The sequence below is a fragment of the Biomphalaria glabrata genome, chromosome 3 (assembly GCF_947242115.1).
Source record: "Biomphalaria glabrata chromosome 3, xgBioGlab47.1, whole genome shotgun sequence".
Lineage (NCBI taxonomy): Eukaryota > Metazoa > Mollusca > Gastropoda > Planorbidae > Biomphalaria > Biomphalaria glabrata.
In genome coordinates this window covers 52,649,169-52,665,973 of record NC_074713.1, presented here as the reverse complement: position 1 = coordinate 52,665,973, position 16,805 = coordinate 52,649,169, and the positions used below count along the sequence as shown (strand labels likewise).

The 16,805-nt window shown below is 40.0% G+C and overlaps 1 protein-coding gene across 4 annotated transcripts in view; it reads left to right on the top strand.

Annotated features, from left to right (window-relative positions):
• LOC106054494 (cytochrome P450 2U1-like) overlaps positions 1–14,994 on the top strand; it is a 33,693-nt gene extending 18,699 nt beyond the window's left edge. For 2 of the 4 annotated variants that reach the window (XM_056022618.1, XM_056022616.1), the window contains exon 4: positions 673–2,345. In XM_056022618.1, coding sequence (XP_055878593.1) covers positions 673–1,836 — 1,164 coding nt within the window. In that variant the 3' untranslated portion in view covers positions 1,837–2,345. Of the gene's footprint in view, positions 1–672; positions 2,346–6,275; positions 6,433–10,254; positions 10,472–10,923; positions 11,039–13,621 lie in introns of those variants that run through there. The other 2 variants (XM_056022617.1, XM_056022619.1) reach the window with 2 other exon arrangements.
• The last annotated feature ends 1,811 nt before the right edge of the window (positions 14,995–16,805 follow it).

The window sequence follows — 16,805 nt, the reverse complement described above, 5'->3', positions numbered from 1 at the left end:
TCCGGTGAAACCTTGATTTCGTCTGTCACGTGATTAATGTCACGTGGGGGATAGTTTTTTTTATTTTTAGAGACCTGATACAGAAAGGCGGTGTTTTTCTAGTCAGTTAAATCTTGCTTTTAATCAGCATTTAAATAATTCTACATACATCTCCTTGCACCTGTGTATATTGTCTATTGAAGATATTTTCTTCACCTTTTCCTTCAGTCTGTTGAACCATTGGGGTACCACACAAGATCTGTCTTCCGTCCATTCTCCATTCCGCTCTTTCTTTTGCCTTTGACATAATCTCTTTCAGTGGAAGTTCTGTCCATTCTTTTATGTTGTCCTCCCATCGCTTTCTCTTTCTGCCTCTTCTTCTTTTTCCTGGTACTATTCCCTGAAAGAAGGTCTTTGCAAGCCACGAAGACCTTATAATATGGCCATAGAATTTTAGTTACAAAAGTTAGCAGGTCGTCGTGGGTTCCATTCCCTTTAGTAACCCTGTCTCTAATCTCTTCGTTTATGATGCGGTTTTTATATGTATTTAAATTTAAACACCTTATAATGCTATGTACACACATTTGTTTCTTTATGATATATATGTACATAGTTATCACTAGTACTGTATGATATTTCTAAACATGATATAATGCTAACTTATTACATTTGTTTTGAAATATTTGATACCAGGTCACAGGATTACATCACTATGGCATCATTACAAGTTCTGGAAAAGTCTGGAAGGAGCAACGAGCCGTCGGGTTACAAATCCTTCGAAATTTCGGACTTGGAAACAATGTATTAGCGGATAGAATACAGAACGAAATATCCTACTATATCGAACATTTGTCTGAGAATACGGTGAAACCCGTTGACATTCACTTGATCACCTATGTCAGCGCTTCCAATATTATTTGCTTTATATTGTTTGGACATAGATTTGAATACACTGACCAACTGTTTCAAAAAGTGGTGACCAACGTGTCACTATTTGTGGACAATTTTCAAATTAACAGTGCCATTCTTTTTATTCCTGCCTTACGACATCTGCCCGGAGATTTGTTTAGAGTCAAAGAGTCTAAGCAAGTTGTCAAAGAAATGTTCCAATTTTTTGACTCTTGTATTGAAAAGTGTCGTAAAGGGGAGACTGGGGAATGTTTCATATCAGAATATCTCAAAGAACAGGACAAGAGAGTTAATAGTGGCATTGAAACATCCATGGATGAAAATCATTTGAAAAGAAATCTGTTTGATTTATTCTTAGCTGGAACAGATACTACCTCTAACACCATCTATTGGTTTGTACTTTATATGTTGCATTATCCAGATGTTCAGAAAAAAATATTTGATGAAATCAATGAGCATGTTGGAACAGACAGAATACCTAATATCCTTGACAAACAGAACCTGACGTATTTGAACGCAGCTATAATGGAGACTCAGAGAATCTCAAGTATTGCCGCGAACTCTCTAGCCCACACTTGCCCAAGGGATGTAATCTTAAGGGGTTACACAATACCTAAGGGGACCTTTGTCGTACCTAGTGTAGACTCCGTGTTTTATGACGAGAATATTTGGGGAAAAGACGTCATGACCTTTAGACCGGACAGATTTATTGACCAAGATGGAGAACTGCTGAATCCGGAGGAGTTTATTCCGTTCAGCTTGGGAAAACGAATTTGTTTAGGAAAAGCCATGGCCAACGTCGAACTTTTTCTCTATCTGGCCAACATGCTTCAAAAATTTGAGTTTCGACCAGTGGATCCTGCTCAGCTCCCTACATTGAACTATGTGTTCGGGCAGACAGTATATCCTACAAAGTATCAGCTATTAATCGTATCTAGATTCGGTTAAATCCAAGCAACTATTGTGTAGACGATTGAAGGTGGACTTTAAATAAGATCGGTCATGTGTATATGTGTTAAGGTTGAGACCAAATGCTCCTAGCACAAATTGTTGCTGCAGTCCATACACATCTCACAAAGGCGCTGGGTCTGTTTCCACTCTATATTTTTATTTCATTAAAATAATGCACAGAATCATGTCCCTTTATCCCCTTGTAGTCTTGAGTGTTTTGTTTTGGCAAAAGTTTCCTTTCATAATACATGACTTAGTCAAAGACGTCACTACCTTTTCTAAACACATGACTTTTAAAAGCATTTCTCTCCCTTTTCCTAACACTTATATTGCACGAAGAATTCTTCTATAACTTTGACTAACGTACTTTTAATGATCTGTTGAACGAAACACACGGAATCCACTACACTAAATTTGTAACATAGATCAGATCTATTCATGTTTATAAAGTATTTATGTATATTCCCACAACCAATGGAATGAAACAAATAAAACATTGAAAAAGGTGTTTGTTTTGTCTGTATTGAGTAGACACGTCAGCAGTATATGGAAACCATTTTAGAGTCGTTTAAAAAGAAATAGTCACTAATCAACTAAAATGAATAGGCCAACTAACAACAATCAATTAAACGTAATTCTGGCCAAAAGGACAAACATGCATGGAGGATCGTTGGGGGGGGGGGACACATTCCAATCTCGGCTTGTTATAAATACCATGATGAAAAACACTCATTTACCACATCTTGGTTTGGAAGACCCAACCTCTGTCTACGCCAGGGGTTCTCAAATTGTGGTTCGCGAACCCCTTGAGGGGTCAAGTCCTTAAGTCCAGAACACAGAACAGACCACCGATACATTTCCCAGTGTCGCTCCAGGTCTCCCAAACAGTTTCCTAGTATCACACAGGACAGCACTCAGCGCCATACTGTTCAGACTCCCATGACTTCAGCCGGATCTACAATAGTCTTTCTTCCTGTCAAAACATGTGTTCCATTACTTGTGTTCAATGGCGTTCTGATGCGCACCATCAGCGTGTCTCGAGAGCGGAGTTACAACAAAAGTTTTAACAGTTTAAATCATAGATATTTTTTCTATGGTAAAATTCGGGCATTTGAAAAGCATTGTCGTTTATATTTAATTTTTTCGCGATTGCTTTAAGTTCATGTTACTATAAGTAATATTTTCATTATGGAACAACTCCTTTGTAATTTTGTTACAACTCCTTTGTAATTTTGTTACACCTCCTTCGTAATTTTGTTACAACTCCTTTGTAATTTTGTTACAACTCCTTTGTAATTTTGTTACAACTCCTTCGGTTATTTTGTTACCACTCCTTTGTAATTTTGTTACCACTCCTTTGTAATTTTGTTACCACTCCTTTGTAATTTTGTTACAACTCCTTCGTAATTTTGTTACAACTCCTTTGTAATTTTGTTACAACTCCTTCGTAATTTTGTTACCACTCCTTCGTAATTTTGTTACAACTCCTTCGTAATTTTGTTACAACTCCTTCGGTAATTTTGTTACAACTCCTTTGTAATTTTGTTACAACTCCTTTGTAATTTTATTACAACTCCTTCGGTAATTTTGTTACAACTCCTTCGTAATTTTGTTACAACTCCTTCGGTAATTTTGTTACAACTTCTTTGTAATTTTGTTACAAATCCTTCGGTAATTTTGTTACAACTCCTTCGGTAATTTTGTTACAAACTCCTTCGTAATTTTGTTACCACTCCTTCGTAATTTTGTTACAACTCCTTTGTAATTTTGTAACAACTCCTTTGTAATTTTGTTACAACTCCTTCGGTAATTTTGTTACAACTCCTTCGTAATTTTGTTACCACTCCTTCGTAATTTTGTTACCACTCCTTCGTAATTTTGTTACAACTCCTTTGTAATTTTGTTACAAACTCCTTCGTAATTTTGTTACCACTCCTTCGTAATTTTGTTACAACTCCTTTGTAATTTTGTTACAAACTCCTTCGTAATTTTGTTACCACTCCTTCGTAATTTTGTTACAACTCCTTTGTAATTTTGTAACAACTCCTTTGTAATTTTGTTACAACTCCTTCGGTAATTTTGTTACAAACTCCTTCGTAATTTTGTTACCACTCCTTCGTAATTTTGTTACCACTCCTTCGTAATTTTGTTACAACTCCTTCGTAATTTTGCTACAACTCCTTCGAATATAACGTTATAAGATATACATATTTTTTTCCCATCCTGTTAGTTTTTTGAAGTCTAATAACAGAAGTAGACTTGATGAAGAAGATGACATTCGTTGTGATCTGGCAAAGACTGCTAAGGGAATTCCCTGAGCTTAGGAAACAGAAACAAGCTGAACCTTCGCATCGATCTTGTATACACTGGCAATAGTATTGTAGCAGTGTAGTTTGCTAAATTTCCTTCTGCCATGGTTTTTCACTACATCACTACACTACGTCAGTATGGGAAAATATAAAGTAAAATAAATTGTAATCAAAAAATTAAATTTCGTTATTTTTTTAAATTAGAAGAATAAGAAGAAATATATCATAGACAAAAAAATAATTTCATATTATACATAAAGCTTGGCTAATGCTCCTCATTATGACTACGATTTTTATAACATTATATTAAAAGCGCAGTTAGGCTACTTTAGATTTTTATTTTACGGTTGGGGCTCGCCGCATGGTAGGGAATAAAGAAAAAAGGGGTCGCCGAGCTAAAAAGGTTGAGAACCGCTGATCTACTCTATCAAATCTCACTGCATAATAGTACTGAAAAGCGCTTAGGGATTCCCGGGCAAGGTTAGATAACTCCATGTATGAACAGTTCAAGGACGACTGGATGACAAAGATATTTGTATTGATCTTCTGAAGTTGAAGAATCTTCTTTGTAAGTTTGTTTCATTTGCAATTTTATTTTTTTATCAACTCCCTCTGTCTATCTGTCTGCCATGTAAAAAGTGTGAATACGTTATTCCCACCTCCCCCCCCCCCTCACACACACACTTACCCACCGATTCTCGAATCAAGCTGAAACTTAGCACAATTATTCATTGGCATTTATAAGACATGTATCAATTTTTTAAACAAGTAACCATTAAGATAGTGTATTACTAGTAATTCATTATTTTTTAAAATCTCATATTGAAAAAATGAGAAATTATTAAGAGGTTTGACCGTGGTGAGACTCCATACTGATCCAACTCTTCTATATACGGCATTGGGCGATCTACCGTTTTCGAACAAAATAGAATTTTTTTTTTTTAAATACGGATTGAGGACAATATTATTAAAAAATGATTACTCACAGATACTATATTTAATCATTTCAGTCTGTTGTGATTCTAACAGAACTCCAGGACCTCTCGGAGTCAACTGGTGAAGATTAGTTGTCCCGGGGTTTAAATGGGGAAAAATTATCGCTACCAGACATACTAGAAATAAACTAGAAATCCTAACCTACGCGGTGGCTGAGCGATAAAGCGCTTGACTTCCGAACCGGGAGTCCCGGGTTCGAATCCTGGTGAAGACTGGGATTTTTCAATTTCGGGATGTTTGGGCGAGTCTGAGTCCACCCAGCTCTGATGGGTACCTGACATTAGTTGGGGAAAAGTAAAGGCGGTTGGTCGTTGTGCTTGGCCACATGAGACCCTCGTAAACCGTAGGCCACAGAAACAGATGACCTTTACATCATCTGCCCTATAGACCAGAAGGTCAATTTCCCATGAGCTTACTGCAATGCTGTCTAGCCTCAATCTTGGTTTTGATGACAAGTTAACACCTGGAAACCGGTGCCGGTCTGTCCACTGGAACCACGGGATCACAAGTACATCTCTCAGCCCACTCCAACTGTCATGGGTCACTGCCATACATTAGGAAGGTAAAAAGTGGGTAGGTCGTTGTTCAGGCCACGTGACACCTTTGTGCTCTGTCGGTCATAGAAGAGGATAAGCTTTACATCAAGGACAGAAAGGTGCACATTTTTGTTAATGCGTATACATTTGTTAACTCTTTCTCTCCTAACCGACGATACCAACGTTGATTCCACCAGAATGTGGTTAATAATTACGGAAAGAAAGAGTTAAATAAGTTTGAACTCTTAAAATGGGCCTTGGTAGTCTAGTATCTAGCTCTTATCTTGACATTACGTAATAGGTCGACGTCTGCAAAGAAAATACTTAAAGTTGAGCTTAAGCACACACTTTTTTTTTCCTACATCCACCTCCCCCACCCCACCCCTTATGAACTTTTAAATGGAGATTTATTTGTGCTACACTATAACACACAGGTGCACACACATACACATACTCAAGCAAACACATACGCTCAGGAATACATACATGCACGCACACTTGCAGCTGATTTAGGAATATATGTTCTGTAAAGTCAACATTCATTTTGGAAGAAAGGAAAAGGGGGGGTGGGGGGAGTGGATAACTTCTCTCAATTGCAGGTTGGCCTTCACGTCATGGCTGCTGGTGCCCGACCCATGGTCAAGAACTTTGGCATTCTTTCTCTATGCCTTGAATTTTTATTACTTTGAGGTGTTTCTTTTTTGCACTGTCATTCCAGATGTGATACGCGGAGTAAATCTATCGTTTAAAAGGTAAGGATATAAAGATCTAATCATTGCAGGATACGCGTATCATACTGTAATAAAAAAAAATTTGGACACGACAAGAAGAAGTGGCTCAGATTTTTAGAAGACTAAATTTTGTAATTAAAACTTTTTGGTCACATTTCTTCACCTTCTGTCCCCTTAATTCGGACCTTTGGGGCACCACACATGATCTGTCGAATATCTTTCTCCATTCTTCTTTGTATTTTGCCTTGAATAGAATCTCACTGACAGGCTTGTCTATTCTAAGATTTCTTCCCATACTTTCTCTGTCTCCCGCTTCTTCTTTTTCCTGTTACTGTTCCTTGCAAGAAGGTCTTTGCGAGTACTTAGGACTTCGTGATATGGATATTTAGTTTTAATTGTTTTGTTGTTGTTGTTTTTACAGTGGTCAGATGGTAATCATGGGGCCAATTAGGCGACATAATATAATGGTATATATTGGTTTCATAAGGTTGTTATTGCCGAAAGCACTACACTACCTATAAAATACTTCCAACGGCATGTGTCTCAAATAGCCTCTGACAACCATGTACATCGCAAGTTCCGAAAGGGAAACTGTTTGATCCTGTAACTCCTGACCTTCACGTGTGGCTCAAATTTGGAACTGCTATCACTAACAGAAGACGGAGCAAAGGTGAGTAGCTGGTTCCTAAACCAGTGAGCTTCCACGGGCAGAGGCGAAGAACTGGCGCCTAAACCAGTGAGCTTCCACGGGCAGAGGCGAAGAACTGGCGCCTAAACCAATGAGCTTCCACGGGGCAGAGGCGAAGAACTGGCGCCTAAATCAATGAGCTTCCACGGGGCAGAGGCGAGGAACTGGCGCCTAAACCAGTGAGCTTCCACGGGCAGAGGCGAGGAACTGTCGCCTAAATCAATGAGCTTCCACCTGGCAGAGGCGAGGAACTGGCGCCTAAACCAGTGAGCTTCCACGGGGCAGAGGCGAGGAACTGTCGCCTAAATCAATGAGCTTCCACCTGGCAGAGGCGAGGAACTGGCGCCTAAACCAGTGAGCTTCCACGGGCAGAGGCGAGGAACTGGCGCCTAAACCAATGAGCTTCCACGGGGCAGAGGCGAGGAACTGGCGCCTAAACCAGTGAGCTTCCACGGGGCAGAGGCGAGGAACTGGCGCCTAAACCAGTGAGCTTCCACGGGGCAGAGGCGAAGAACTGGCGCCTAAACCAGTGAGCTTCCACCTGGCAGAGGGGAGGAACTGGCGCCTAAACCAATGAGCTTCCACGGGCAGAGGCGAGGAACTGGCGCCTAAACCAATGAGCTTCCACCTGGCAGAGGGGAGGAACTGGCGCCTAAACCAATGAGCTTCCACGGGCAGAGGCGAGGAACTGGCACCTAAACCAGTAAGCTTCCACGGGGCAGAGGCGAGGAACTGGCGCCTAAACCAGTAAGCTTCCACGGGGCAGAGGCGAGGAACTGGCGCCTAAACCAGTAAGCTTCCACGGGCAGAGGCGAGGAACTGGCGCCTAAACCAGTAAGCTTCCACGGGGCAGAGGCGAGGAACTGGCGCCTAAACCAGTGAGCTTCCACGGGGCAGAGGCGAAGAACTGGCGCCTAAACCAGTGAGCTTCCACGGGCAGAGGCGAGGAACTGGCGCCTAAACCAGTGAGCTTCCACGGGCAGAGGCGAGGAACTGGCGCCTAAACCAGTAAGCTTCCACGGGGCAGAGGCGAAGAACTGGCGCCTAAACCAGTGAGCTTCCACGGGCAGAGGCGAGGAACTGGCGCCTAAACCAGTGAGCTTCCACGGGGCAGAGGCGAAGAACTGGCGCCTAAACCAGTGAGCTTCCACGGGGCAGAGGCGAGGAACTGGCGCCTAAACCAGTAAGCTTCCACGGGCAGAGGCGAGGAACTGGCGCCTAAACCAGTAAGCTTCCACGGGGCAGAGGCGAGGAACTGGCGCCTAAACCAGTGAGCTTCCACGGGGCAGAGGCGAAGAACTGGCGCCTAAACCAGTGAGCTTCCACGGGCAGAGGCGAGGAACTGGCGCCTAAACCAGTGAGCTTCCACGGGCAGAGGCGAGGAACTGGCGCCTAAACCAGTAAGCTTCCACGGGGCAGAGGCGAAGAACTGGCGCCTAAACCAGTGAGCTTCCACGGGCAGAGGCGAGGAACTGGCGCCTAAACCAGTGAGCTTCCACGGGGCAGAGGCGAAGAACTGGCGCCTAAACCAGTGAGCTTCCACGGGCAGAGGCGAGGAACTGGCGCCTAAACCAGTGAGCTTCCACGGGGCAGAGGCGAAGAACTGGCGCCTAAACCAGTGAGCTTCCACGGGGCAGAGGCGAAGAACTGGCGCCTAAACCAATGAGCGTCGGACAGAAGGGGCGCGTTAGCCAAGGCTGGCTAACCATCTTGTGGAAGGAAAACTATGAATCCAAATCTGCTATACCCAGTGTCACATATCATTTATCAGACATTTTGATTATTTAATTATTAAACTATAGCTCGGGTCGAGGTCGAGTTGCAGACCGAGCAGACCTAATTAGCCGGGTTTTTCTCTGGGATTCTTGACCATGCACCCATTGTCTGATAGAGAATTTCTGATTGGTTGGAGATGTGAGCTAGAGATCAAATGTCGTGGTTTTGATTGGAAGAGGCGTGGTGACGCTACGAGCTGAAAAGAAATTTAAATAATGCCCCAGTCTCCAGCTGATTTTCATACTATGTAGATCGTTTAAAATCCAGTAGAAATCTTTTGAATGTTTTATCTAAGTTACAGTTTATTCATGTTATTATTGTACATTTGCTGTTTCAAGTTTTAAATTAAAAGTTTCTGTATTTGAATTGATAAGGATTTTCGCCTATTCATTACTAGATTATATTTAGATCTAGATATAACGTAGTCCTTAGAAAGTCACAGTAATTCTTCTAGACAGCTGACATCTTCTAATCCTCGGCATCACGGTTACAGGATCATGATCTAAGAGGCAAAAATTCATTCAAGATCATTACTACTTCAAGAGCTTATTCATCGGGACATCTATCATCACAGGATCATGATCTAAGAGGCAAAAGCTCATTCATGATCATTACTACTTCAAGAGCTTATTCATCGGGACATCTATCATCACAGGATCATGATCTAAGAGGCAAAAGTTCATTCAAGATCAATACTACTTCAAGAGCTTATTCATCGGGACATCTATCATCACAGGATCATGATCTAAGAGGCAAACGTTCATTCAAGATCATTACTACTTCAAGAGCTTATACATCGGGACATCTATCATCACAGGATCATGATCTAAGAGGCAAACGTTCATTCAAGATCATTACTACTTCAAGAGCTTATTCATCGGGACATCTATCATCACAGGATCATGATCTAAGAGGCAAAAGTTCATTCAAGATCATTACTACTTCAAGAGCTTATTCATCGGGACATCTATCATCATCAAAGATCTTCAGTGATCGTGATAAAATGGCACCTTTTACTCAAGTATTAAAGATCTATTAACCGTGGCACCCAGATATGGGAAAGACTTCTGGATTCAGCTCTGAGGAAAAATCAGGATCCGCCGACACTTACGTAGTTCGCAGCACATTGTGTTATATTCTGCGATGCGGCTGATCCCAAAAAGTACTGTTCCATTCGTACACAGCAGCTGCGTGTTGAGGGGGTGTGTGAGAGAACTGCTGTGTGGGTGACATCGTTCTGACTGAAAGGGGTCATAAATAATTTTAGAAATATATAGAATTACATGCTATTAATTATCTGTTGTTAATAAATTAGTTGTTAACCTAATAGAAAAATATTTGTTTAGAATTTCATTGAAATTATTTGATTTCTATTTCAGTGTGATAACTTTACTGGAAACTTTCTGGAATGGATTTGGTCTTGATCTTGGCATCAGTGACATTGTTGTCTCTTTACTTTTGGCTCAAAAGAGAAGATCGACGTCTGCCGCCATATCCCGTCATGCCCTTACCAATAGTTGGGCATATGTTTGAGTTAACCTCTGACCTAAGGTCAAAGTTCAAACATTGGCGGGCGAAATGCGGGGATATCTTTTGGTAAAATTGTAATTGTTCAATTCACTAATTTTTTTTTTTCATCCAAAGTGTTTATATTTTATTTTGTAACATAGTAGTCTAACAAGGAAAAGTGAAATACAACTGAGAAGTGGCGGGAGCTGGTAGCGTCACTGGGTGCGGCAAAGCGAATTTTGTTCTCCCACTTACCATTCTTGGATCAAGTTAAAACTTTGTACAATTATTTATCGTCATTGACAACACATGAATACATTTTTAATAAAATATTTAATAAAATTTGGTTAGAATTCATTAATTTTGTTTAATATAGGAAAAGGAAAATGAACCTTGCAGTATTGAGAGAAATGGCTTAGATGAGCGGACAGACAGAGTGCAATGATATAAGCTTTGTAGAAATAAATTTGAATGCTAGTCTTGTAGTTCGAGATGTTGAATATATTTTTGCTCTGCCCTCTTTCTTGTTTTCCCTATAGCTTAAAAATTGGGTCAAAGTTCATGGTGGTGCTCAACGGATATGACCTGATCAAGGAAGCCTTCGTACAAAAAGGACACGTCTTATCAGATCGACCCCTGATCCCTTTGGACTTGGTGAGCATAAATGAAACAGAAAAAAAAAGATGTTTTTAAGGACTTTATTGATATGGACCGTTTGTGTGTTTCCAAAGTACCGATAGAATGAGAGAGGTGGATGTTGTTAGCTTGGTAGACTTCAGAGATCTTCTGATGAAACCATGAGCTGGTCTGGCATGACGAATGTTAATTGAAGTCACGTGGGTAATAGTTGCAGCGATTTTTTTTTCGAGAGACATTAGACAGAAAGGGCGTTGTGTTTTTGTAATGAGTTTATCTTGGTTTTTTTTATTATCATTTTAATTGGTTCTACATACATCTGCTTGCATCTGTGTATATTTTAAATTAAATTTACATTCCTTCACCTTTTCCTTTAGTGGTTGGACCTTTGGGGCACCATACAAGATCTTTCGACCGTCATTCTCCATTTCTCTCTTTCTTTTTCCTTCGATAGATCAAATCTGTTTCAATGACAGGTCCTTCCATTCTTTTATTTTATCTTCCCATCGTTTCTTATGTCTGCCTCTTCTTCTTTATCCTGGTGCTGTTCCCTGAAGGAAGGTTTTTGCTAGCTTTGAGGACTTTGTGATATAGTAGTTACCGTGGGGTCCAATCGCTGTACTAATCCTGTCTGTAATTACAATAAGCTTTTTTTTTACAGATAACTTCGTTTAAGTTTATTTAATGTTCCATACTACAAATATAATGCACATTCATTGATGTAGTTACACAGCTGTTTGGAGCTACGAACCATAGACTTACAATTCAAACTTATAATGTTTCCTCTACTTTCACCTATAACTTAGTCTGTGGGACCATTGGGGCACTGTCACAGCTTTCCTATTATATAACTCTATCTACTTATAACTCGATAGAATCTAGCTTAGGTCTCGATACGTCTAGGTGTCCTTGGTTCAGCTGAAGTTAACGAAAAAAAAAACAATTAAACCACTAGATCAAACACAGAACCTTTAATCAGCTTTGCAGCATATCACACACGCTGGTCTCTGTCTGACAACCAAACACACTTCCGGTCATTCGCGCAGATTGTAAAAAAAAAGATTATACATACATACACACATTCATCCGTGGCAGGCACCACGCATGATTTGCTAACCACCTTTCTCCACTCCTCTCTGCCTTTAGCCTTGGATAGAACCTCTTTCAATGACACAGGCCCGTCCATTCTTTTATCTTGTCTTCCCATCGCTTTCTCTGTCTGCCTCTTTTTATTCGTCCTGGTACTGTTCCCTGAAGGAAGGTCTTTTTATCCACAGTGTTTTATTTTGCGTTTTTTTTTTTTTTTAACAATAGTTAGTAGGTCATCGTGGGGTCCATTCACTGTTGTTATGACATGATTAGGAATTAGTTATTTGTTTCGGGAATAAGGGGAAAGTTTTAATTAGCGACAAGTGACGTGACAGATCTTTAAAAAATAAGAACGCTCTAAGTGACGCTAAAAGGAAGACGCTTCTTGTAGAGTAGTAGACTTGAGTACGACATAACTGACAGCGGACGATTCCCTTCTTGAGTATTAAACATATTTGTAGAACAACATATCAGCGTCGACTACGTATTTGATTGTTTCGTCCTTTCGCCGGTGTTACTGAAGTAGTTGAGTTCAGCGTTACTTCCAGTCAGATCTACACTTGACAGATTGCCAAGAATCAACACCGCGCGGAGGCCTTAACACTGTAGTAACCCTGTCTCTAATCTTTTCGTATGTGATGCGGTCTTTAAGTGTCTTTAAATTCAGACCTTATAATGTTATGCAGGGCCGGTCCTACAGATTGCGGGGCCCTATGCAAAACGTATTGCGCGGGGCCTAATTTAGGTTGTGATAAGGATAAGTGAAAATTAAGATTTTATATTAGGAAATAAATTCGTCTTTCCATTTTATTATACTTTACTAAATACAAAATCACTGTCAAATTAACTTTACTATTTTTACGAGCCATCTACAGTAGATAGTAGTTTCCCAACAAAAGCCGATAAACTTTCAGATCTGCCTTTTAGATTTACTATCGACTCGCAAATTATTTTCATGTTTTTTAAGAAGTCGAGATAGATTTAGATCTATATTTGCATGCCAGTGACTATTAAAGTAAATTAAGTATTCCAACTTCTTGTTTTGGTTAAAATTCGGCTTATTATTACATTTTTATTAAATGAAAGCTGACAAAACCGCCTTTTTTAAATCGCAGGTTGGATTGGAATTTCCATATTGAATGACACCCCGAAAAGACAATTTTTATCTGTTTTTAGGAGATTTGCATCAGTTTTCGGAAGATTTTAATAATTTCAGGAGATTTTCATGACTTTTTCTTATATTTTATAATTTTAGAAACCCTTTAATAATACGTTAAAATGGTTTAATTTAATAATTTACACCTGGAATTCGCATCGCGCGGGGCCTATGAAAGTGCGGGGCCCACTGCAGCCGCATAGGTTGCAGTGGCTTAAGACCGGCCCTGATGTTATGTACACACATTTCTTTCGTTATAACATATTTTTACACAGTAGTCCGTAGTAATGTCTGATATTTCTATACATAATATACACACTAACTTACTACATTTCTTTTGAAATATTTGACACCAGGTCTCAGGATTACATCACTATGGCATAGTTACAAGTTCTGGAAAAGTCTGGAAGGAGCAACGAGCTGTCGGGTTACAAATCCTTCAAAATTTCGGACTTGGAAACAATATATTAGCGGATAAAACACAGAATGAAATATCCTACTATATCGAACATTTGTCTGAGAATACGGGGAAACCCGTTGACATTCACTTGATCACCTATGTCAGCTCTTCCAATATTATTTGCTCTATATTGTTTGGACATAGATTTGAATACACTGACCAACTGTTTCAAAAAGTGGTGACCAACGTGTCACTATTTGTGGACAATTTTCAAATTAACAGTGCCATTCTTTTTATTCCTGCCTTACGACATCTGCCCGGAGATTTGTTTAGAGTCAAAGAGTCTGAGCAAGTTGTCAAAGAAATGTTCCAATTTTTTGACTCTTGTATTGAAAAGTGTCGTAAAGGGGAGACTGGAGAATGTTTCATATCAGAATATCTCAAAGAACAGGACAAGAGAGTTAATAGTGGCATTGAAACATCCATGGATGAAAATCATTTGAAAAGAAATCTGTTTGATTTATTCTTAGCTGGAACAGATACTACCTCTAACACCATCTATTGGTTTGTACTTTACATGTTGCATTATCCAGATGTTCAGAAAAAAATATTTGATGAAATCAATGAGCATGTTGGAACAGACAGAATACCTAATATCCTAGACAAACAGAACCTGACGTATTTGAACGCAGCTATAATGGAGACTCAGAGAATCTCAAGTATTGCCGCGAACTCTCTAGCCCACACTTGCCCAAGGGATGTAATCTTAAGGGGTTACACAATACCTAAAGGGACCTTCGTCCTACCGAGTGTAGACTCCGTGTTTTATGACGAGAATATTTGGGGAAAAGACGTCATGACCTTTAGACCGGACAGATTTATTGACCAAGATGGAGAACTGCTGAATCCGGAGGAGTTTATTCCGTTCAGCTTGGGAAAACGAATTTGTTTAGGAAAAGCCATGGCCAACGTCGAACTTTTCCTCTATCTGGCCAACATGCTTCAAAAATTTGAGTTTCGACCAGTGGATCCTGCTCAGCTCCCTACATTGGACTATGTGTTCGGGCAGACAGTATATCCTACAAAGTATCAGCTATTAATCGTATCTAGATTCGGTTAAATCCAAGCAACTATTGTGTAGACGATTGAAGGTGGACTTTAAATAGGATCGTTCATGTGTATATACGTTAAGGTTGAGAGCAAATGCTCCTAGCACAAATTGTTGCTGCAGTCCATACACATCTTACAAAGGCACTGGGTCTGTTTCCACTCTATATTGTATTTCATTAAAATAATGCACAGAATCATGTCCCTTTTTCCTCTTGTAGTCTTGAGCATGGGCGTAGCCAGGATTTTTTTTCGGGGGGGGGGGGGGTTTGGGGGGGCGAAAAAAAAATTATATGTATTTATGTGTGTGTGTGTGTGTGTGTGTACATAATCTTTATTACATTCTGACCCTTCATTCTTTCGGAAGACGTTTATTGTGCCCTAGAATAGGTTCTTCCATGAGTTAGTGAAAAAATTGTAGATTCCCCGACATTACTAGCAAAGGGGTCTGGGAGAGCGCTAGGAGCACTATTTCTGATATTGAAAACCAACAAAATGCATATTCTGAGGTATCTACAGTGCATTTTCCTGCTATTAAAAAGTTCTATTTAAAAAACCTAATGTGCTATTCTTACTGACTTAGACCCTCTCTCGTCGTTCGGCGCATTTGCCATCAAGCTGTTTCCATAAAATTGTGAACTCCCCGCCATTATTAGCAAAGGGGTCTGGGGGAGCGCTAGGAGCTCCCCTAGCGCGGGGGGAAGCCCCGCCGCCAAGCACTATTTCTGGTATTGAAAGCCAACAAAATGCATATTCTGAGTTAACTACAGTCCATTTTAATGCTATTAAAAAGTTTTATTTCAAAAACCTAATGTGCTATTCTTACTGACTTAGACCCTCCCACGCCGTTCGGAGCATTTGACGTCAAGCAGTTTCCATAAAAATCTGTCACTGGTAATGTCTGAAGCCTCTTCCCACCTACCATGAGGACCTCCATGAATGAGTGGCGTCAAGTTGTACTAGGATATCATTGCAACTCTTCTTATGCGTAATTCATTTTGTCGGAGAACATGTCCCGCAAACCTCATGCGTCGTTCTCTCACAATCTTACTAAGGGGTTGACTCCCAGTTCGGCATAGGATTTCCTTGATTTGATCAGATCTCTATAACTGACTCCTGAAATCTGTCTTAGCCATCTTTGTTGAGCTATATTTAGTGTTTTTCGATTTCGGTAGATGACTATTCACTGCAGTTTATTAATGGAGCCCTGCCACTGGTAAAAATGTGTAACCTCTCTTGAATACGCTCTTAGAATTAAGTGACTGTAGTTTGCTTTAGATTTTATTTCGAAAAGAGAAGTTTTATCGTCAAAATCTTCTGTTGGGGGTTTTCCACCTCAAAATGCTCTGTACGGGGATCTTAGACTCAAAACCATCTGGAGGGGTTTTAATTTAAACTTTAAAAAAAAAAAAGCCATCTGTAGAAGAAGCTCAAAACCCCCGATTGGCTTGGCTACGCTCAAATAATTTTACTGTGTAATTTGCTTTTTTTTTATATTGAAGATGTATTTTTAGCACCAAACCCCTCTGAATGGGGGTTTAAACTCAAAACCCCATTCGGCAACGCTCATAGCATTTTGAGTGCGTAATTTGCTTTTTTTCTTACACTGAAGATAGCGGGGGGTTTAAACTCAAAACCCCTTTGACTACGCTCATAGATTTTAGAGTGAGTAATTTTCTTTTATTTATATTGAAGAGGTACTTTTTACCTTCAAACCCCACTGAAGTGGGGTTTAAACTCAAAACTGAGTCAAAACCCATTTAGCTACGCTCATAACATTTTGAGTGCGTAATTAGCTTTTTTTTATATTAAAGAGGGGGTTTATCGTAAATTTTAGACGGGGTTTTAAAATCAAAATCTTCCTTAACTGTGCTCTTGGAATTAGGGGATTTTCGTTTGCATTTTTTTTTGTTTTGTTTTATAGAAGAGTGGGAGTTAACTGCAAAAACCCCAGGTAGGGGGTTTAAAACTCAAAATCCCTGGTAGGGGGTTTTAAACTCGAACCGCTCTGGTAGGGGTTTTTAAACTCGAAC